Here is a 22,434-nt window from a genome sequence, read left to right as displayed (position 1 = left end):
TTTCTAATATTAAAATTAGTCTAGGTGGACCCAGACTTCGGACTTCTAATATAACTTCGGCATTTAATACTGTATTCACACTGCTGTCCGCCATCCCATTAAAAAACTCAATCATTTTGTCGGTGAAATGTAGTCTAATCTAGGCCTTTCTTTCATAACAATGAAAAAAGGCATGAGACGGCGCCAAAAGAGTGCGCTGTTGCACTATATATTAAATGATGACCCACTGTTTACTGAAATGGTGAAAACAACAGCAACTGATTAGCTCCAGACGAATGCACAGAATGCAAAAGCATTACATAAACATGTTCCATAAAATAACATATGTTAAGTAGGCGAGGATAGATTAGGCATCAACCTAATGCAAACTCCGTAGCTTTCAGGGTTCATAACAAGTGTTTGGTTATTCGCGGCGACAAAATCTGTGGCGATTCAGGGAGATATTATGTTATTACTATTAAATATTATTACCATGATTACTTTAATGTCTGAACATGTATAACAAACACTTACAGGTATTTGTTTACAAAACGTGATGCGGTCTGTATGAGAAAAGTCTCTGTCTCAATATTTATGGGAGAGGTGAAGGAAAAGCAAGGTTTGTGGCACAATATCGAAGCAAAATAGTTATATAGCTTATCCCTTTAAGCTCAAAAATCGCCCTCGTGCTCTAATAGTTGGTTCGTTCGTTCGTTCGTTAGCTCTCTCTCTCTCTCTCTCTCTCTCTCTCTCTCTCTCTCTCTCTCTCTCTCTCTCTCTCTCTCTCTCTCTCTCTCTCTCTCGTGTACCCGCCCTATTTGTCTTCCACCGCCCCCATCCACTGCAACATTCAGGCAGGTTCACCTAATGTTCTCGTGCAGGCTCGGTAACGCCGCTGCTGTGTTGGGAAATACACGGTGATTTGGGAGCGTTCCGAGTGTCAATCAGCAGCCAGACCTCAAGCGACACTTCTACACTACAGACCCTGTAGAACAACACGACAAACATGGCAGATCCCATGAACCAATCTTCTCAGATTTCGTCGTCACAAGGCCTTAACGATGGACATTCTGCATCGTCCAAAGACTCGAAGTTTTCCGGTAAGAGAACGTGAAACTCATTACAACAGGTTCATTGTTTTTTTCTGTTTGGTTTATTTACTGATATTCTAAATGGAAAATGCATTCTGCGCTGAATAGTGCGTTTAAGGGCAATAGCAGTTGATATAAGTGTAATTCAGATCGATTTGAATGAATGCACATGTTTAAAATGCCTTGAAGGTAATACTGTGTCTCTCTGGCGTTATGTAATATTCTTGCACTGTTTATTTCTCACGTACACTTTTCATATCCCCTCCTTTTGGGCATAGTAGGAAGATTTTTGGCGTTACACTTTGCAGGCAGAAATGGCATGGCGGATGTTGGACTCAGAATGAATGTGTTCTCATCCACAGCTTTGACCTGACGTTTATTTTTAGGAAAAGGCCACGAAGAAATATGGGGACACATAATACCCCTTTGAACCCATGGGCACATGTTGCGGCTCAGCTGATGATCTGCACTGCAGATGCATCCGAAACTGGAAGACAGTGTAAATGAAAGAAGAACCCACATACACACACCCCATCTACAGGGCCAGCGACGTGACAAGCTAGAATAATCAACCTAGCTGTCTCGAACCAATAAGGAATCGTTCTTTTGAGTCCGATCTGGTAAAAGAATCAACTGAAAATGTTCAGAACTAAACAGATTCTATTTCGATTCGAACCTAGAACCGTCACGAACAGTATACGTGTTCAAATTAGTTTTATTATTAGTGCATAATAAAAGTTGTGCTCTTAAATAGTTCGTTTTTTATGAACTGAATCATTGGTGCGATATACTGAATTGGGACATATGAAATTAAAATAAATCGGGTTGTTCCATTTTTAGATTGCGTATGACTGTATTGGGACGTTTAAATATGCCAAGTCAGGGTGACGTAATTATGTCATGGCGTAAAATAATAATCTAGGTTCTTTAAAATGGACAGTGTGAAATTATCTATTCGAAAATGAGTCCGTATTACCATGTCTACTGTCATTTCCAAGTATACAAGGATTGATTTGTTAATAAATTGTTCTGCCTTGTCACGTTACTTGAAGTTTACAGTAAATACGGTATTAAACATACATACATATATATGCATGCATGCATGCACACGTATGTACGCACACACACATACCTAATAAATGCAGTTAATGTTGCCCATATTTACACGTTTCAGGCGTTTAGAAATGACTCCCTGTCCTTTGTTCAGTTCCTGTATATTTTTCCATATTGAAAACAATGCTGCATGTTTTTGTTGACCGGATGTTGGTTCAGTACTTTTCAGGTCAGCAGCATATGTGGAGCGCATTGGTCTCCTTGGTTTGGCTTCATTAAGGCGTCTGGGAATCTAATAGAATTAGAATTTGTAGTTAAGACTCATGACATCACCCTGCTCAGAATTTTCAGCGCTCTTTTAAATCGTTTGATGCCTTCAAATGTTTTTCGAGCTTAGGAACATTGACTTCAGTTAGTTAACAGAATCTGAATATTGCTTGAAGAATGTAGAGGTGATGACTGGCTTACAGGCTTACTATCACAGACACCATATGTGAAGGTGACATATTGGACCAGATGGTTAAATTTAGCTGCAATGGCCCTCCAAGACACAATCTGAGATGTCTGTGTGGGTGCCGTTGTCACTGGACGGATCATAACATTTCACATTCTACCTACATATTAAAAGACTACATGTAAATATAAGGTATTAAATGATGCCATACATGCCTAGCTAAATGTTGTTTTAATCCAAAATTCTGGGTTAAATTCAGGTTAAGTTCAATCAGTAGGATTTGTAGGTGTGAACTGAGTAATGTTTTTTAATAAGGAAATCAATGGCTTAAGCATGCAATTATTGCTCCATAGGCTTCTTTTGCAAGTGCATTTATTTGCAAGTCAATACATTTTGTGAAAATTATTACTTGGAAATTGATTCAAAACTTAACTATTATTTTGTTATTGTTTAAAATACATTTTAGGTAATAATGTAAATACATGTGTAAGTGAAATTGTATATTTCAAGTGTTAGTTTGATATTTCAAGTAGTCATTCGGGTTAATTTAAGTAAATGCAACTTAATTATAAATTATCATAATTAAGGCTACGTGCATATAAATTATAGAGTGAGATGTATTCATGCTGTTTTAAATCATTATTTTTAAACATACATTTGCCATCCCATAGTTCGTGTCAACATTCCAAAAGTATTTAGTCATTTTTGGTAAATCTTAACTTGTATTCAACCCAGAACAATCTGTTAAAAATATGTCGTGTTATATGAGACCAGGAGATCATATTTAAGCCTAAATCAAATTGATCTTCACAGTATATCAATACTGTCTTTTGCTTTGTCAGAAAACTGTCTCTCTTGCCCTCTCTCTTCCGTCTGGGCATGATCTCTAAGGTCAATACAGCTGGCTGAGGCAGCACTCTTAAAGATTTAGGTATCATGATTCAGTCCCCTCAGGAATAGAGCTGATATTGCTGGCATGACAGAAATGTCACACAGGCTTTTCCAGAGTCAGAGGTCAAAGTCCCACTTTAAGCATAGCCCTGTAACACAAGCCATTTCGGTGGATTTAGCCTCTTGCAGTAGATAGTATCTAGCTATCAAATCCTTGGATGTTGGATTACTACACCTTATTTCCTTATTGAACATGACTAACCAACTGTCATAGGATTGTGATGCCATAATTGCACCACGTGGTTACTGCTGTCACAAAAAAATGCAGATTCTATATGGTTGACTCATAAGTAAGGGAACAAAAACTTCAATCAAGATGACAGAGGGTGTGTGGATTTGTCAGAGTTCTGGTGTCCACATCAATCGTGCAAGGTGTGTCGCTTATTATAAAGCGTTTGGGAGTGGTTTGGGCAAGGAATGCCGTGAAGCAAGGGTACACTCCTTATTTGTGACGAGTAGAGCTTACCCTGTTTAACACTGTTGTGCTACTCGATCAGCTTGTTCTCTTTAACTTTCTCACCACTCTTGCTGTTGACACTCCCCGTTCGTGTTGAGATTCCAGAGTAGAGTCATCCAATTTGGGTTACCCAGTGTTGTCTCTACAGCTTAATGATTGACCCAACTGTTGAAAGTGGCTTCTGGATGAATTCAGATATTGTTTGCTTCCAAATCACATGAATTCTTGAAGTGTTGCTGAAAATGGCTTCCCTTAACAAGTTACATAACAGTGGTGCAACATGTGGGTGCTTTGCAGGGTTAGATGTCAGAAAAAATAGGAGGGATCATTGAAAATTTCATGAGAAAGTTCTACCATTTGACTATTATGAGTATTGTACACTATGCAGCTCAAGCATTGAGGAATGTTGTGTATATGATTAGTTCTGTTTGTACAGAAAAAAAGTGCCATATGTAGTTGATGCTAAATATTTTTATGATTTGCTTTGTGATTATTATACATGAAAATAACATCATGTTAAAATCTATATTATTGTATAAGCAAAAATGTTTATTTTAGGTACTGTGATTGATCCCCATTTATTTTGTTCCACCCCCACACCCCCCTCCCTTTTTATCACTTTTATGGAAGTTTTAACAAACTTAAAATGGTAAATCAAATGTTCAGTCATGCTATCAAATATTTAATCCTATTCTTAAAAATGGATGCTCATGATAAATCAAATGCAATTTAATTTCTTAATTTGTAGTAACGAGCTATAGCAAAAATAATCTAAAATATATTTTTATTAACAATTTATTAAAGCCATATCATAACTATAATTCAGTTCTCATACTATGAAGTTATAATATGAGCCTTGTCAATTAAGAACTATCAGTGACCATTTTGATCATTTAATTTTTTTATTTTAGCATCTGAACATTTATTTATCATTTTAACTTCCATAGACTTTTTTTTCTTCTTCACCAGTGTTAAATGAATTTATAGAAGTATAGTATTCTGTGTAGTCTTTCAAGTAATATAAGGTGCATTCATAAAATAATTTGGAATGTGTTTTTTTTTTATTATTATTATTATTATTATTATTTTTTATAATAGCTTTAGAAAGAATAGAGCATCTCACACCATCAGTAATGGTTGATTATCTCATATATATATATTTATCTTACTTGTAGATTAAAGGGAAAGGTTACCAAAAAATACAATTTTGTAATTATTTACTCACTCTTATGTTATTCAAAATCTGTATCACACAAAAGAAAATCTTTTGAAAAATGTCTTAGAAAAAAAAAATTAAGCAAAAAATGTAATTTATATATTAGTCTGCACATTGAAAGTGAAAAGAGGTCCAATATTGTTTGGACCCTGACCATTTTTGTAGTCTGCAGGAGAAAATTGCTCAGGTTTAGAACGATATAAGAAGGTGAGTAAATGATGACTATTCCTTTAAGTCATGTAACTTGTTGAGGTAAGAACTTAGTTATTTGCTGTCAGCTCTTTTTTTTTTCCTAGATTCTTGAGATGTAAAAGGTGCTTTGCTGGGCATTTCACTAACATTTTCCCCTTTCAAATGTAGAGTATAAGAAGGATACTGAGACTTTTCTTCTCATTTTTCTGTCCTAATTTATTTTTTCAGATTCCTTTTTTTCTTCGCCTGTATCTCTCATTCAGTCTCCTCAAGGCAAGTGTATAGTTCTCTTATGATGCTCGCCTGCTTCTCTACCTTACATCTTTTTCTCCATGCTCCTCTGTCATCTCTGTTCTATTAAGTATGCTATATCCCGCTGGGCTGCTGCTATGACGCTCTCCATCCCTCTTGCCAGTGACCCTCTCCACCTCTATACCAGACTAGATGCTCACAGTAAGGGCTTCTTTTGGAGATCTTCTTTTTAGGAGAAGGAAATGAAGCAGAGGACACTGAAAGAAGCTACCGGTTGTTTCATAGAAACCAAAAATTAGACCTTATCTCTTAAGCTAGAAGCCAACCAATTTCTGTGGAATATCATCAGAATGTCCTCTCCTTCAATCTGTATGGTCTTGACAACTCTGTTCTTACCTAAACATTAACAATCGAGCTCATAGTTAGTCTCACACCTGCACGCCACTCGACCGTGTACTGTGCAGTCCAACCACCCTCCCTGACCAGTTTTGTATAACAAGACCCTTTCTGTTTCTAATGGTGACCCCCTTGCAATCATGCACATTGGAATCCATAATAACAGCCAAGTCCCTCCTTTTTTCAGCAGTTTCTGAAATTTTCAAACTTGGATTCGCTGAATGCTCTTTAACCAATTTTCTATGGCTGATCTTCTAATGCCTTGTTTGAACGTAGCCAGTTCTGGCAATATTTTGTGGCTACTACCTCACATTTAACATTAGTATCCCCTGTCATTTCGGCAACCCACATCTGACAAGGTTCACAGATTAAAAATGGGAAAGCTAAGTCCCCACAGATGCTAGAAATTCAATCGGCTCCAGTTTATACCCACTGCAAACATGATTTAGGTCAGCGTTACTGTGGGTCCGGCTTAATCCCAAGATTGCCACCTTATTTTAAGATAGCAGAGAAGTTCAAGTTCACTTTGTGCAAGAGCAGAATCCTAAAAATGGATCAGGTTGGTGTCCCTGGGGATTCTTGTCCTTGATATCCCCCCTCTCCCACATCAAGCTGTGTTTGGAGCTACACCCCCCACACGGCACTGGTCCTGAAGGTAGAGCGCCACTGGGGAGGGAACTAGCATAAGGACGCTGCTCGGGGTTGCATCCCCTTGGCTGCTGCGGCTGACTCTTCACCTGCTTTTTCCATGCATTTTGCATGTTGTCTTTTACCACAGAGTAAGAGGAAATCCACAGGTTTCAGTGTTTTTGTTTGTTTGTTTGTTTGGTCTCTTTTTTTTTGTCTATTTATTATCAGGATTTTGATCATTGTAGCATTTATGTACAAAGCATTAGCATAAAGTAGATTTTGAGTAAATCCCTCACACTATGTTGAAGTTTCCAGATATCATAGATATACCTTGAATATTTAAAATGGCATTACCTTCAATAAATTTATTTCAGTTAATAATGTCTTCCTTTAAAACTTTTGTTTAAATACTTTGTTGATTATGTAAAATAGTTAGCTTTTTTTCTCAAAGATTGCCAACTAAAGTGTTTTGGTCTCTGGAATCTGGTCTGAATAACTTTAAAACTATTTAAATGACTCATCATAATAGTTTTGCTTAGTTTGCACACTGGATTCTTAACCATACCAGTATCTTTAAAATAAAAAAGTCTTAAAGTTGAAACAAATTTTGAGCAATAACATGTAAAAATAACATGTAATGTACAATAAATAGCATTTTTTCTGTATTATATTGCTATAAGCTAAAAGTATTTTCAGAAAGCTTTACTCTGACTTTGTAGGCCTATAACCACAGTATGGAGAAAATACTAGGTCCTGTCAGTTGCAGCAAAGGTTTTTTTTTTTTTTTACTAGTGGAAATGTACCCTACAGTATGCAAATTCGAAGATTATATCTTACGGTAAAACCAGTAAATGACAGGTTTGGAAAGGGACAAAATGATTAGGATTTTAGAATGTGGTAGTGACGGTGTGTCATGTTACAGAAGTACCTGGAACCTGTTTTATCACCCAACCTGAGAGTCGAGAGAAATTATTAAACTTAAAATTATTGCTTAGCATATGTGACACAAACATTGTATTCAGATGTGCCTTGTTACCTGCCTACCTCCACATAGTCAAGTGCCTGTGAAGGCAGAATTTGCCAGCTTTCTTACACAGCCATTGTGTTGCATGGTAAAGTGGTCAGACTTTCCTTTTTCAGTGTGTCCAGCATTCATTTAGCTGTATTCCCTGTGCTCTTATAATTCAGGCCTCATTGTGTCATCTACACCATAATGTAATTTCTTTATCATCTACCTTTTTTGAGATGGCTTGATAGTTGAGACATAGTTTAGACAGCCCTTTAATAGAACCAATGATAACAATGCTTTAATTATTTAAAAAATATTTTTTTTTAGTAATTTTACTGAGGATATTCAGTAACTTTTTCTGTTTGTTTGTCTGTATTAATTGTTTCATTGTTTTGGGGGGTGTTTGATTATGGATGTCATCTGAAGTAAACAGTTGTGCCTTTACAGGAACAATACATTAAAACCATTCAGAGGCACTGTGTGTGTCATTGAGATTCCTCAGTGGTATCAGCACATTGTCAAGCTGGCATGCAGACATCAAACTCCATCCATTAATATGTGGAACCATGCAGTGTTTGCATGATCGCTTTAGCTTAAGTTAAATGGATGCAAGCAAATTAAGCATCTTGGGAATGCTCCATAAAGTTACAATGTAGCTGCTGATTGCTAAAGTTGTTGGGTTTTTGGGTTTTGAAATTTTAATGATCTTACTTTAAGACAAACCTATACAAGCCTGAGCTTCAGCATGTTACCCTGCTTTCGCTACTCGGAATTAAGGTAAAGTATGCCTTGATCTTTATTTCCAACCCTCCTTTTCCTCCTCTTTCTTGCTGCATGATGGATGCAGACAAAAGAGTGGTACTGGGCTCTGAAAAACCTTCAGAGAATTTGGCCACATCTCTTCGCTTTTCTTCTCAGTCAAGTTCCTTTTCATCAGTTGCTTATGGAATTGACTCTTCACCTGGTGACAACATAGATCATACCATCAAAGAGAAACGGGAACTTTTTGAGTCATCTTTTGGCTTTCAAAAGCAGGACTCCCCTATAAAGACATCCCCAGTGTCTGAGAGAATCAAAGCACTAGAAGCTTTAGCTGCAAAGCAGAATGATTTTGATAGAAATGATGGGGGGTTTCCACATTTTAAAGAGCGTCACTACGAGAAGTCCCCTACTGAAACACATGGAATTTCCTCCCGCTTGTCCTTCCAGAAAAGGACAATATCAAATGAGCAGGAATCTTCAGAATTACCCTTTCAGAAAAGGAAAATGTCAAGTGAGCGGGAATCTTCAGAATCGCCCTTTCAGAAAAGGACCATGGCAAATAAGCAGGAATCTCCAGAATCGCCCTTTGAGAAAAAGACCATGTCAAATGAGCAGAAATCTCCAGAATCACCCTTTGAGAAAACGACCATTTCAATTGAGCAGAAATCTCCAGAATCACCCTTTGAGAAAAAGACCATGTCAAATGAGCAGAAATCTCCAGAATCACCCTTTGAGAAAACGACCATGTCAAATGAGCAGAAATCTCCAGAATCACCCTTTGAGAAAAAGACCATGTCAAATGAGCAGAAATCTCCAGAATCACCCTTTGAGAAAACGACCATGTCAAATGCACAGAAATCTCCAGGATCACCCTTTGAGAAAACGACCATGTCAAATGAGCAGAAATCTCCAGAATCACCCTTTGAGAAAAAGATCATGTCAAATGAGCAGAAATCTCCAGAATCACCCTTTGAGAAAAAGACCATTTCAAATGAGCAGAAATCTCCAGAATCACCCTTTGAGAAAACGACCATGTCAAATGAGCAGAAATCTCCAGAATCACCCTTTGAGAAAACGACCATGTCAAATGAGAAGAAATCTCCAGAATCACCCTTTCAAAAAAGGACCATGTCAAATGAGAAGGAATCTCCAGAATCACCCTTTGAAGTGCTTGGAGAGGAAAAGCATGGAAGTGACTTTGAGGACACCGCTGACTGGATGAGAGCTCACTTACCTCCAGCACCAAATTTCAACATTGAAGATCCTGATCTTGATGAGGGAAATGATTTTCCTTTGCTGCAAGAGAGCCCATCCAAAGTGATGATACCAAACAGTGTTGATACAACTGAAGTTCCAGAAACTTTTGCAGGAGTTCCTGATCAGTTTATGGACCGTCCTATCAAAGAGGCAGATGACATCAATCAGTCGAAGGATGATGACAACAAGCAGTCAAAACAAGAGAGTGTTGAGGACGATTCTGAATTTGACCAGAACTTTTTACCAACAGCCTATATGTGGGACAAAAAAGAGAAAGCCGATATGGGCACTCAAGGCTATCAGATATTCCCTGACAGTCAAGAGCTTCCTTCCTCTCCTGCTGCTCCTGCAGATTTTGAGTCACCATCACCCCCAGTATCCCAACAGATACAGCCTAGTTCTGCAGAACATTACAATATTTCGAAGGGAAACTTGGAGCCTGCTGAAATCCAGGAGATAGACAGTTCTGGGGAGTCAGATGATACAGTGATTGAAGAAACCATGAGCATCCCAACAGTGGGAAATAATGGCCTTGACACCGAAACCCACAAGGAAGAGGAGACCATTCCAAACAATGAAAAACTGCCAATACAGGTACCTATTATTAACGTTATTGAAACCGAGGAGCAAGTTTTAAGTGATGATGAAGAACCATTTGAGGTGGAAGGAGAGGTGGAGGAGGAGAATGAAGAGTGTCAGATATTGCAAGGTGAAGGCAAAAGGTCATCCGACCTACATGACTCAGAGGTTCAAGAAAAAGTATCTGTGGAAACTCTACACGGTGAGCATAAACCTGACCATGGCATTTCCTCTCAGACAAATCAAACCAGCTCTGATTCAGAGCAATCTCCTGAGCACAAGGTGATTGAAGTTGATTATGAAAGTGGCATTTTTCTCCAGTCCTCTCCAGACTCTGGAGGCTTAAATTTAGAGGACTCTCAAGAGCTTATATCTCAGAATTTGGTGTCCTTTGAACCCCTTAAAGAGTCATCCCTGGAAAAAGACAAGACAGCAGAAATACTTTCTGACCTTCCCCCTGACATCAGTTCCCCCTCAAATGAGCCCAGTGATGTAGAGACTTATCTGGATCATTATGCCAGTGAAGAGCTTGCTTTAAAAGACCAGCTGAATTCGTCTTATTTTAAGGAGAGCAAAGGTGAGAAAATAGAACTTCCAAAGACAAGCTGCCTTCCAGATAATAAAAATGTTCAAGAATCCTTTGGACATATTACTGATGATTTCAACAAGACACTCAACAAATGCAGGCTAGACTATGAATCTGTGCCTGAACTTTCCATATCTGACCTTTCATCTGATATTCCTGATGATATTGAGATTACTCTCCCTCAAAACAAAATGCCGAGTGTTGAATCAGAACAAATTACTGATGATTTCAATGAGACACTCAACAAATCCAGGCTGGACTATGAATCTGTGCCTGAACTTTCCATATCTGACCTTTCATCTGATATTCCTGATGATATTGAAATTACTCTCCCTCAAAACAAAATACAGAGTGTTGACTCAGAACAAATTACTGATGATTTCAACGAGACACTCAACGAATGCAGGCTAGACTATGAATCTGTGCCTGAGCCTTCTCTATCTGTCCTTTCATCCGATATTCCTGCCGATATTAAGATTACTCTCCTCAGAACAAAATGCCAAGTATTGATTCAGAAGATCAAAAGTCAGCAGTAGAAATCAAGGATTCAACCTTGCAGGAACAGGAGGAATTGCCAGTCCAGTCAATTGATCAACAACCACCAGTTCAAGAGAACCCACCTACACCATTTCACTCTTTTTACAATGAGCAGTCTAGCAAAATTATTGACGATATTCCTGGCCCTATGGCAAATGAGGTAACTGAGGGATCAGTGATAACTAAGTCTGAACCACGAGTGGTGACCACCGAAGATCTTTTAGATAGACCGGATTCGCCAGAGACCCTGAGTGATTCAGAGACGATTGAAGCAGAATGTTCAGTAACAGCTGCGACTGATAGTTTCGTGGAGTTCATGAGGGAGTGTCTTAAGTCACGGCAGGACGAGGAACCTGAAGTTCTCAGTCCTGGACGAAAAACTATAGACCAGAATCCCAAATCTGATGCTTCTGCTTCCACTCAATCCTCCCCAGCAATGATTATGGACTTCGAGCAAGAGCGCCTCACAATTTCTGCTTTGAAAGAGCTCGGGAGCAGCCAAGAGGAGGAAGACGAGAATATTTCCACTATGAAGACTGTCCTAAAGCCTGATAAAGCTCCAAATCCTACACCAAGTGCTGAGGTCTCCGTCACCTCATCTTCTCACACTCCTCAAAATGAGTATCAGCCTGATGCCTTACTTCCCAAAGAGGTAGAGGCAATCGACATTTGGGTAGCAGAGGCCTACCACCTTGCAGAGCATGTCTTGACAGCAATACTAACCCACCTTACAGGTAACATGTCTTTCTTCTGGGCAAGCTAACCCTGCACGCATCCCCCAAACACTAGACCTTACTTACCTCTTTTACTTTATAATTCTACTTTAATTTACTCAACTCTAACCTATAAGAATGCTTCTGAAAAGATGCCACTAAGTAACTAATTTAATAGCCTTATGGAGATTATATATGCTTTGTTTGTTGTGAAGCAATCTTTAATTGTGTTATAAAATATTATTAGCTAAGACCAGTCATATTGTTAAATGTACTGACTTGTATTTATTTTCAGACATGTCTCGTGAACTTAAAAACATGATGGTATAGTATTAAAAGTGCTAAGTATAAAAATTTTGCAGATTGGCTTAATGCACAACACTTTAGGTTGGGTCACACAGTTTATGTCTTGTCTCAGGTTTCATCTTTTTATGCAATCTTTTTCGGGAAGGCTGTCAGGAATGAAGTCGGGGTGAATGTGTCATTCAACAGGAGTAGCATTTTCTTCCATTTGGCAGTTAGTAGGCTATTGTTATTTGAATACTCATGTGGTACAACACGAGAAAGTAATGCAGAATAATCGGATTTGTGCAATAATTTCCACTTAAAAGGAGAAATGCTTGGCCTTTACCATAAGGACAATGGTATTACAAAAGCAGTTAATTAAATTAACTAAATTTAAAAAGTTTCAGTTTTACCTAAAAGATAGAGCTGTAATTAAAACTGCATTCAAATAGACTGTCAAAATATGAATTTAAGCATATATATTCCCCAGTTGGGTTTTGCTGACATGAAATGCAAATTTATCACACATGGCCCAGTAGAACTCTGTTGTTTCACAATGTCGAAGGAAAGGTCCAATGCCTTATCTAAAGCACGTACACTTCCTGCATGCCTTCAGTTACCATGAAGGATTCTGTTATGATGTTTACATTTATGCTCTTATCAGACGCTTTCTTGGTAATGTAGAATCAGTTTTGTAAATGCTACATGATTAACAACATGATTAATTTCTAAAGTAATAAGAATATAATGTATTATAATACTTATGTTTGTAGAACCTGTTTTTTATTATTATTTTATTTATTGTAGGCTACATATCCAAAACAAGCTGAGAATGTTTTTCTTAATTATTTTTAACGCTGATGTTTGAAGTTAATGGAGAATAAATTTGCTTTTCAGAATAAATTATTCACCGATAATTGTATAATTGTGCAGCCCCAATTTTGTAATTAAAAAGTAATAGATACTTAGGTATTTACTAAAAAGACAACGAACACTAACATTTTCTTAACACTTTACAATGTGTATTAATTTGTTAACATTAGGTAATGCATAAGGTATCATATACAATAGTTCTTTTGTTTGTTATTTTTTTTTTTTTATATAAAATTTATTAATACAGGTTAATGGTAATTATTGAATATACTATATTGCTATAAATATATTATTTTGATGTTAATTCATGTATCTTATGTGTCTGTGTGTGTGTGTGGGGGGGGGTGTGGGTGAACAAATAAAAAAAAAAAAATGCTGTAAATGTAACTAATGTTAATGAATTTAACCTAACTGTAAAGTGTTACCAATTCATATAGACAGTTATTCATTTCTTTTGCTCGTTGCCATATGTATTTATAATAAATTAAGTGGGTTATTTAATGTATCTAGAGCATATTCTTTGTCTCACTTGAGTTTTTTTGGATGAGATTTTTTCAACTTGGTATTTTGTCAATCACATAAATACAGCTGAGAGCTTTCCAGGGGTGTGAAAGTTTGTTATAATGGGTGTGGCGGTTTCCTCTTGGGTTTGTCAGAGCTGTAGATAATAGTGTGTGGTTGTGTGAATTACTGTTGCATAGGTTTGGCTAATAACTGTACTCAATTATGTATTTATATGCATTTGAAACTACAAATAAATATTCACGATAGGCATTAGAATTTTTCCAAATGGTCTGCCATGTAAAATGTAGCAGTTTAATTTCACTTGAGACTTCAAGTGTATAAATGTGGCCAGTAGCCTTTAAATAACTGACCTCATTAGATTTTCATTGCATGAAATTGGCTCACACCATTCGTTTCTGAACGTACCGATGAGCACTCACTGTGACGAGGAAAAACTGGAATTTTTAGCTGAAATTTTTGTACTTGGGCGGGATGGGTGATTTCATGCATGACTCAGTTGTAAATGATTCATACACACGTGAACTCCTCCATGGTTTCGCACAGTTGCATTAGATGGTGTTATGTACCTTTAAGAGTCGAGCTGTGCAAGACCTAAAAGAGGCCACTGCGGCTCAGCAGCCACTGGGACATGCTGTTGTATCTGGGTCCACTAATGCCAACGAGGGAGGGAGGAAATGATAACGAATAACTGTTCTCAGCCGAGGCTGCCTCCCTGTGGGCACTTGCAAAGCATGCTGGGAGGGACTGAGACCCCTGCAGTGAGCAAGAAGGAAACCCCTCACATGCACTGAGCATTTTAGCCCCCGAGCTGTGAGAGTGGACAAAAACAATGGTGTTCTCTCAGGCTCTGAATCATTTACCACTCACCATTATGCTGTAGTCATGTCACGTTGACTGTTGTTGTAAACAATATTTTTTTCCTCGCTTTTCAATTTTTCTCTCTCAAAATATTGCCTTCAACTGACCTGAGCTCATCAGAGTTATTCATTAAATAAATGCAGCCTTTGTGAGACTTCTTTCAAAAACCTTATTTTTGAAAGAATTCTAAAAATACTAACAACCCCAAATTTTTTAAACTGTAATCTATTACCTGTTATTTAACGGAATTTTAACCTAGCATGAAAAGTAGAGTTTGGTCCACATATCTCCCTCCTATCCCTAATTAATTAATGCATTTATTTATTTTGGCCTGTCCCACCTTAGTGACCTTGACTTTGGCTGTCTTCAGTAAATAAAATCATACAAAAATGTAGGTTTATATGCCCTATTGAACAGATATTTAGTGGTCAGTGCATTTCAGAATTTAAACGTTATCTGAAAACCCGAAGGGGAAAAGCTGTATCCAACCATGTTTTGTTTGAAGCGAATGCATGAATGCATTTACAGTTTCCTGGAGTGTGAATGTCATATGTGCTTGAGGTGATGTACTAAAGCTGACAGACCAAACATAGTAACAGTGGAAGACGTAGCTGTGTTTTCAACCAGCCAGCACTTGCACGTGTAAGTTCTTGTGTTACAGGACCCTTCCCCACACATGCCCAAGTAGGAATTCCTCCTCTTGGAAGGCAGTGTTTTGAAAACACTGAGCCTATGCCAGGAAAATATATATTGGTGTAATTTCCTGTTCTTTTAGGGTACAAAATTGTGCACCCTCTTTATGAATTCTGATGTCTTTAATACCACCATCTTCCACCATAGACCGTTTATGTGTCCGTGATTTCCTGAGAAATGAACCCCTTCAAGGAATCGCTCCATGTGGAGAGTGCCTTTTATGTAAGGCTTCTTTAAAAGGTTCCTTTCACCAAACGCTCGAAAACTGCATTACGTAACTGCAGCTGTATGGAAAATATGAGCTCAGTATTATTTATGACCGAACTAATGATTGCACAGTTCAGGTACAAAAAGAGAACCCATTAAGATAATGTGTTACTACCTTTTACAGCTGCACACTCAAGTTTTAAAGTGTTTTGCACCAGTTTAACAATTGATTTCATTCATTTTGTCGCTATATCCTGTAATGTTCATGAAAACACACCACACACATGGTTTTCACATAGTCTCTCTGTCATGCAGTGACTGACCTGGTGCACTGGCGGGACCCTAAGAAGTCAGGTGTGGTGTTTGGAGTGTCACTGCTGCTGCTGCTTTCTCTGGCAGCGTTTAGCGTGATCAGCGTGGTCTCCTACCTGCTGCTGGCCCTTCTCTGTGTCACCATCTCTTTCCGCATCTACAAGTCTGTCATCCAGGCTGTGCAGAAGTCCAATGAAGGACACCCCTTCAAGTAAGAGACATTTTTTGGCCTGTTTTTCTAGGTGTCTTAACAATAGACAAATATCGAAAATATTCGGTATCAAACTAATTTTCAGTTTTGGACTGAATTGTGATGTTTACTTAATTATTAATTTCTCAGATTGGCATGGTTTGACTTTATTTTATTTTTTACAGTTTTTACATGTTCTCTTCATGATTTAGTGTATGTTTGAACAAATCTGTCATGAAGATTAAAATAAAAAACACTTTGAGTGCAGTGGTGCTGAGAGGTGTGAGCGTATGTGGTGGGGCAGGGCTAATTGGGTTGACCCATGTGCCTGTGACAGGGCTCTGATGGAGAAAGATGTCACCGTGCCCCCCGAGACCTTCCGCAAGCACGTGGACGTCTGTCTCACCCACGTCAACCGTGCACTCAAGCAGATGAGCCGCCTCTTTCTGGTCGAGGATCTGGTGGATTCCCTCAAGGTCAGGACCAGCAATTATAAACGATGTGACCGGATTAAAGTGATAGTTCACCCAAACATGAAATGTATTTCAGTATTGATTTACCTGAATTTTGTTCAAAACATTTATTACATTTTCTGTATACAAAAACCTGATATTTTAAAGTACGCATACAGTAATTCCTTTGCATACAACAGGTTAATAGTGACATTTAAGCTCCAAAAGGCAACAAGGAGCATTTATTTCTTTAGCAGTAGGATTTTTATTTAAACATTGCAAACAAATGCACATAAATAATTATGTTCTCAAGCTTTGTTCTTTTGTCCCACATTACCTTCTGATTTCAGCTGGCAGTGGTTATGTGGCTGATGACATATGTTGGAGCGGTCTTCAATGGCATCACTATACTCATCCTCGGTAGGCCGAATGTGCATCATCGCACTTAATTTGTATTATTTAATTTTTTGGAGGGGAACAAAATTGCTTGGTGTTTAGTTATAGGCTGACCAATTGAGAGTGAATCTACATAGAGTTTTGGAATAATTGTAATGACCTCACACTGGATGTTTTCTTTTTCAGCCGACATCCTGCTCTTCAGTGTACCGCCCATCTATGAGAAAAACAAGGTTAGAGCTATATCTTTCAGTTGCAAATCATGCATTGTGTGCTCCAAAAAAGCTTTTCCTGTGGAGGTCCAAATAAGAGATCATAAAACAACAATAACCATCATAATAATAAATATAGCTGCAAGCTGCACCTATGGGGCCAAGCACTACAGAAGCAAGCAAGGCAGTAAGCATCAGACCAAATGCAAAAATTAGTAATTGAAACCATTTTAAGATGATTTTAGTCAAAATGGCTGAAAATCATAAATAAAACCAATAGTAATGTGATTTAATGGGTTATTACGTTTGACCAATTGGTGGCGTTGTTATAAAATCGATGTGGTTATGTTATGCATGAGGTGATAATAGCACACACAAAGTTCGGAGTCAATATGTCAAACTTTGCAGAGATACAGCATTGGTCATTTTGGAATCATGCCTCAACTTTGTTGCAGCGCTATACAAAAATGGTTTCGTCTTGACACAAAATTCACAACTTTGTCAGAGCAGTCTGAAAACGATATGACTAGATTTGGGTGAAAATCAGACAAACACATGTGGTGTGGTCAATGTAAGGTGACAATGGCACATACAAAGTTTGTTGTCAATATGTCAAAGCTTTTCAGAGATACAGCCTCTGATAAGAGTAATATTGGGAAGTACAGTATTATTATAATTTAAAACAACTGTTATCTATTTTAATATATTTTAAAATGTAATTAATTCCTGTGATATCAAAGCTGAATTTTCAGTTGTCATTTATATCAGTCTTCATGCTTGATCTTCTTTTTGGAGACTGCAGTAAAAAAAAAAAAAAAATTCTGGGTCCTTTGAATTTCCCGTCACTTTTGATTAATGCATCCCTTCTGAAAAACAAGTATTAATTTATTTAAAAGAATCTTACTGACCCTAAACCGTTCAACAATAATGTAATAATAATAAAACCTATAGTAACTAATTTAGCTCTACCTCATCGAAGCAAGGGATAGAAAAGCATGCTTTGTATATATGTATTTATGTATTAGTAATTAACTCATATCATGTTTACTAGTATTAGTAGTATCTTAAATGACACAGAAAACTTGTACAAAGAAAATAGTTTAGCTGTATTCATAACAAGTGCAGGGTTTTAAAACATTCTTATACAGATTTGCTTTTTTTTAAAGCATTACACATGCAGTTAGTGTTTGAGAACAGGGGGCCCACTGAGATCGAACAGTAATCAGTATGTACTGTATGATTATTACACCACAGGGGCCTTATGTAAGCCATTACTGAAGACTTGTCATAATCTTTGCTTAAAGCATTTGTCAAGTCTTAAATTCTTATGTAACAGTGATTGTTAATGAGTGCCTGATGCAGTTTTCTTTTCTGACCTTTTTTTGAATTAAATACAACACTAATGAAGATAATGTACAGCAGTAATGATGTATCCGTAATGGTGCCACTTAACTCTGAACTGTCTCTTTAATTTACATGGTGCAGAGCACTATACACTGACCTCAAATCTGCAGTAACCCAGTTTGTAATGTCTTCCCAGTGAGAAAACTAAAGACACAACTCCATTATAGTTTCTTTTTATTAATATTTCGAATTTTGTATTAATATTATATTTTTAATGTATATATTTTTTTATTTCCTTTCTCATTTTAAAGTTTTAGTAATTTATGTCTATAGTTTTTATTTTTTCTGACTTTATTTTAGTACATGTAAATGGAAAAAGAGATGTTTTAGAAATTAGCTCAAATTAAGTGTAAAGTTTATGTATTTTATTTTTAGTAATAAAAATGTTTAATGATAACAGAATATACATGGATCTGACATAATTTATGATGATTCAGGGTGTTTTCCAGCAAAACATATTTAATCCACAAAAGTGGCCTCACAATTTTTCTCACAAATTTAAGGCCATAAAAAGTATTTTCAATCAGAACATTTTCAATGCAATTTCATTAGGTCTTAAATTTGGGGACAGAAAAACAGAAATCGCGATACAACCTGATGTGTTTATTAAACTTCATAAAGCTATCATTTATTAGTGATATCACAGTCATTATTTCTTACAATACAAAATCTCTCTTTGCTTTTTCCACAGACCCAGATTGACCATTACATTGACATTGCACGCACTCAAGTCAACAATACAATTGCCAAGTGAGTATGTTTTGAGTAGAGTACTAAAGTAAAAATACCATCTGTGCATGCAATTTATCTATAAAGAACTGAGTCTTGGAAATGGCTGCCAATTAGTGAGACCCTGATGCCACATACTAACATTGCCACCCAATGGGTTTTTCTTCTCTCCTTAGGCTACAAGAGAAACTCCCGGGATCGCTGAAGCGCTGTAAAGCAGAATGATCCTCCTCTCCGATCCCTCGTTACCATGTTTACCATCCTTCTATCTTTAGCTGCCTCCCCTTACCCTAAGCCCCGCCCCCATTCCTATTTTTCCCTGTTTAACCCCACACCTTAAAACAACCATCTGCACTGAACCAGCTAGTATGTAAAATCTAAAAAGCTTCTTGATATTCAATGTTAACTCTGCAGCTTATTAATGAGCATTAAGAAAAGAAGCTTGGGGCACCAGAAGCTGGTGTTTTTCAACACAAAAAGTGATGTAATGCTACTGGATGCCCATTGTGATGGCCAGTGCACGGAAGGATTTGTGAACTAGACTGAACTTCTTATGACCTGGTTTTGAGCGTTGGGATGGGTGGTGCTGTAGTAATGAATTAAGACAGGTGTTTGACTCAAAAGCGAATGTCTGTACTTTAAAAAAATGAACATTTCACTAAAAAATGCTGACAAAAAAAAAAAAAAACATACTTTACCCCCTTTTCTTTCTTTGAAAAATGTGTTTGTATTCATCTGAAATGCACTGAACATTATTAGATTGCATGTTTTGATCAGTCAGGATGGATCGGGACGCTAGCAGCAGTGATGATTCGGTCTAGTTCACTATCCTCCCTGTTATTGGTGCAGTTTTTTAATTTTGTGTATGTGTATATATAGTTTGATTACGACGGGCTCTTTGCTGTGAAGTAGTTAGTGTTGCTTTTTATATTTAAAAATCAAATATACAGCTCTTGTATGTCTCTTTCGCACCTCTTGCACTCAGTCATCTGAGTTGAGTTCACATGTAAGTGTTATTGTTATTACTCTTCAAATAATAGTTATTATATTATATCTTGATTAGGATGGCTGCTTTAAATCCCCTTTCTGACATTGGCTGTGCAACAAATATTAATAACCTTAAGATTGAGTTATGTATAGGATCGTCAGAGCACCAGAATATAGGAGAGAAAGGCAATAATTTTCTGCTTTATGTGAAGTTGGCCCCACAAGTCATCGATTTTCATTGAAACAGGGCCAGTGCCCATCATTCATGTCATTTAGAAAGCTAAAACTGTTTTTTTTCAGCATTTCGGGGCATCGTTTACCACCTTGGGCACTGAAGAAGTTTAAATATTTAATAAGGCTACAAAGAAATATTATTTTAGCTGGATAATTATACTTACTAATATGTGGTAACACTGTTTTTCCTTAAGTCGAAACTCCACTGCAAGCACTGTTGGCTATTAGGAGACAACTACAAGGCTGAGTTTAATTCTGAAAGCGAAGGGTAACATAATGAAAATAGTAAAAATGGTTTCAGGTGGGCTGAAGTATTTAAAAGCAATGCCAGTCCACACAAAAACTACTCCAATGCATATATGCACACAGTCACAACACGATAAATGTCTCGTCTACCATATATCAATAGTCACATTCACATAGTTGTCTTTGTCACTACGTAGTCTGTCATATCCTGATGGTTTTGCGTCCTTCGCTTAACATTCCAGCTGATGCAGTTGGAAGCATGTTCACATTGGAAATTTGTTTAGAAGAGCATCGAAAATGATTAATACTAACAAGTTCCATCACATTTTAAAAGTCTGTTTTGTGATTTTTATGGCCCCTTTCTTGTATACTTTGATTTGCTATTGATTCCATGAATTTCTTCTTCTCTCTCTCACACCCTTTTTGTGTTGTATGCATGTTTACACACAACCAGATTCAGACGAATGTGTCTTGTCATTGTGCTGCTTAACTAGCATGTTCTACAGGTGAGATCACATGTGCGGTGTTGCTTTCGAAGAACAGGTCAAGCTCGGACAGTTTGTATTGCCACATTGTTTTCAGTTTAAGGGTAAATTATGACTATATAACTTCTTTTTTTAATAGATGCAGGCCTCTCTGTTTAGGTTATTATCTGCTTTCTTCTCTTCTGAGGTTCAGTTTAATATTTGGGTATTTTTATAACTTATTCCTATAGTACTTTAGCATGTTTGCGGTTTCTTCTTTCCTGTGTTTCTCTCTGAGAAGGGTTGACGGAGGTCACATTCTTTTTTCTTTTGACTCTTGAAGACTAGATGTGGTGACTAACATCTAAATTCAGTCTGTTAGTTTTGAATTAAGTTAATATGTGGGGAGGGAGATGCAAACAGGAAAACTTGTGCTCCCTGTAATGATGTCAAAGTGAACTTAATAAAAATGACAAAAGCATTTGTAGTGCTTGTTGTTGTTTTTTTTTTCTTATGAAATTAATTGTCACGCATTAAAACATTTGGAATAATGAATACTTCAGCAAGGACACATAACATTTATCAAAAGTGACTAAAAAATACACAATATTATTAAACTTCTGTTTTCAACACTAATAATAATCAATGTTTTTTTGAGCACCAAATCCAGAAAATTATAATGATTTCTGAAGGATCATGTGACCCTGAAGAGTTATGATGCTGATAATTCAGATTTGCCATAACAGGAATAAATTACACTTTACTAAAATAGAATAACATATTTCATTGTACACAACATTACACTTTTTACTGTATTTTTCATCTAACAAATTCAGCCTTGGTGAACATAAGAGACTTAAAAGTAAACATTAAATTAGTTCCCAAAGTTGAATTTGTACAACTGCAGTTGCTTATGTCGGAATATGTACCAGAAATTAATTTTTAAGAACTAGGCTTTCCATATCGACATTAATTGACATTATATTTTATTGATTATTGGTGTTGCTGTAAATTATACAAGAGAAACAAAAGGGATGATATTCAAATCCAAGAATGGTGTATATACATGTGTTGAATGGATTGTGTTATATGGGCACATAACTTAAAATGTCTTTTTTGATTTGTTACTCCTCAACATTGCAACCCTGAGAGTGTGAACCTAAAGAACCTCGTCATCACAAAGAAGATTGTGTGCCAATTTCCACAAAATGATCTGTGGGGATGTTCCAAACTGAGAAAGTGCCTCCATATTG

The 22,434-nt window shown here is 37.0% G+C and overlaps 1 protein-coding gene across 3 annotated transcripts; it reads left to right on the top strand.

Annotated features, from left to right (window-relative positions):
* The first annotated feature begins 777 nt into the window (after positions 1–777).
* On the top strand, positions 778–21,662 carry LOC113049099 (reticulon-3-B-like). 3 transcript variants are annotated; one of them, XM_026211162.1, is made up of 10 exons: positions 778–1,079; positions 5,622–5,666; positions 8,528–11,064; positions 11,355–12,135; positions 15,871–16,078; positions 16,395–16,533; positions 16,860–16,929; positions 17,092–17,138; positions 19,213–19,271; positions 19,427–21,662. In XM_026211162.1, the coding sequence occupies exons 1-10, from the start codon at positions 986–988 to the stop codon at positions 19,473–19,475; spliced, it is 4,029 nt and encodes a 1,342-aa protein (XP_026066947.1). In that variant the 5' UTR covers positions 778–985; the 3' UTR covers positions 19,476–21,662. The 3 variants fall into 3 exon arrangements, with proteins under 3 accessions (XP_026066947.1, XP_026066933.1, XP_026066939.1); XM_026211148.1 differs by lacking the exons at positions 8,528–11,064; positions 11,355–12,135 and having other exon boundaries at positions 797–1,079; XM_026211154.1 differs by lacking the exons at positions 5,622–5,666; positions 8,528–11,064; positions 11,355–12,135 and having other exon boundaries at positions 798–1,079.
* The last annotated feature ends 772 nt before the right edge of the window (positions 21,663–22,434 follow it).

This window comes from Carassius auratus, chromosome 3 (assembly GCF_003368295.1).
Source record: "Carassius auratus strain Wakin chromosome 3, ASM336829v1, whole genome shotgun sequence".
In the NCBI taxonomy this organism is placed as follows: Eukaryota; Metazoa; Chordata; class Actinopteri; order Cypriniformes; family Cyprinidae; genus Carassius; species Carassius auratus.
Note: the sequence above shows the minus strand (reverse complement) of the source record. Positions and strands in the feature narration are given on the sequence as shown.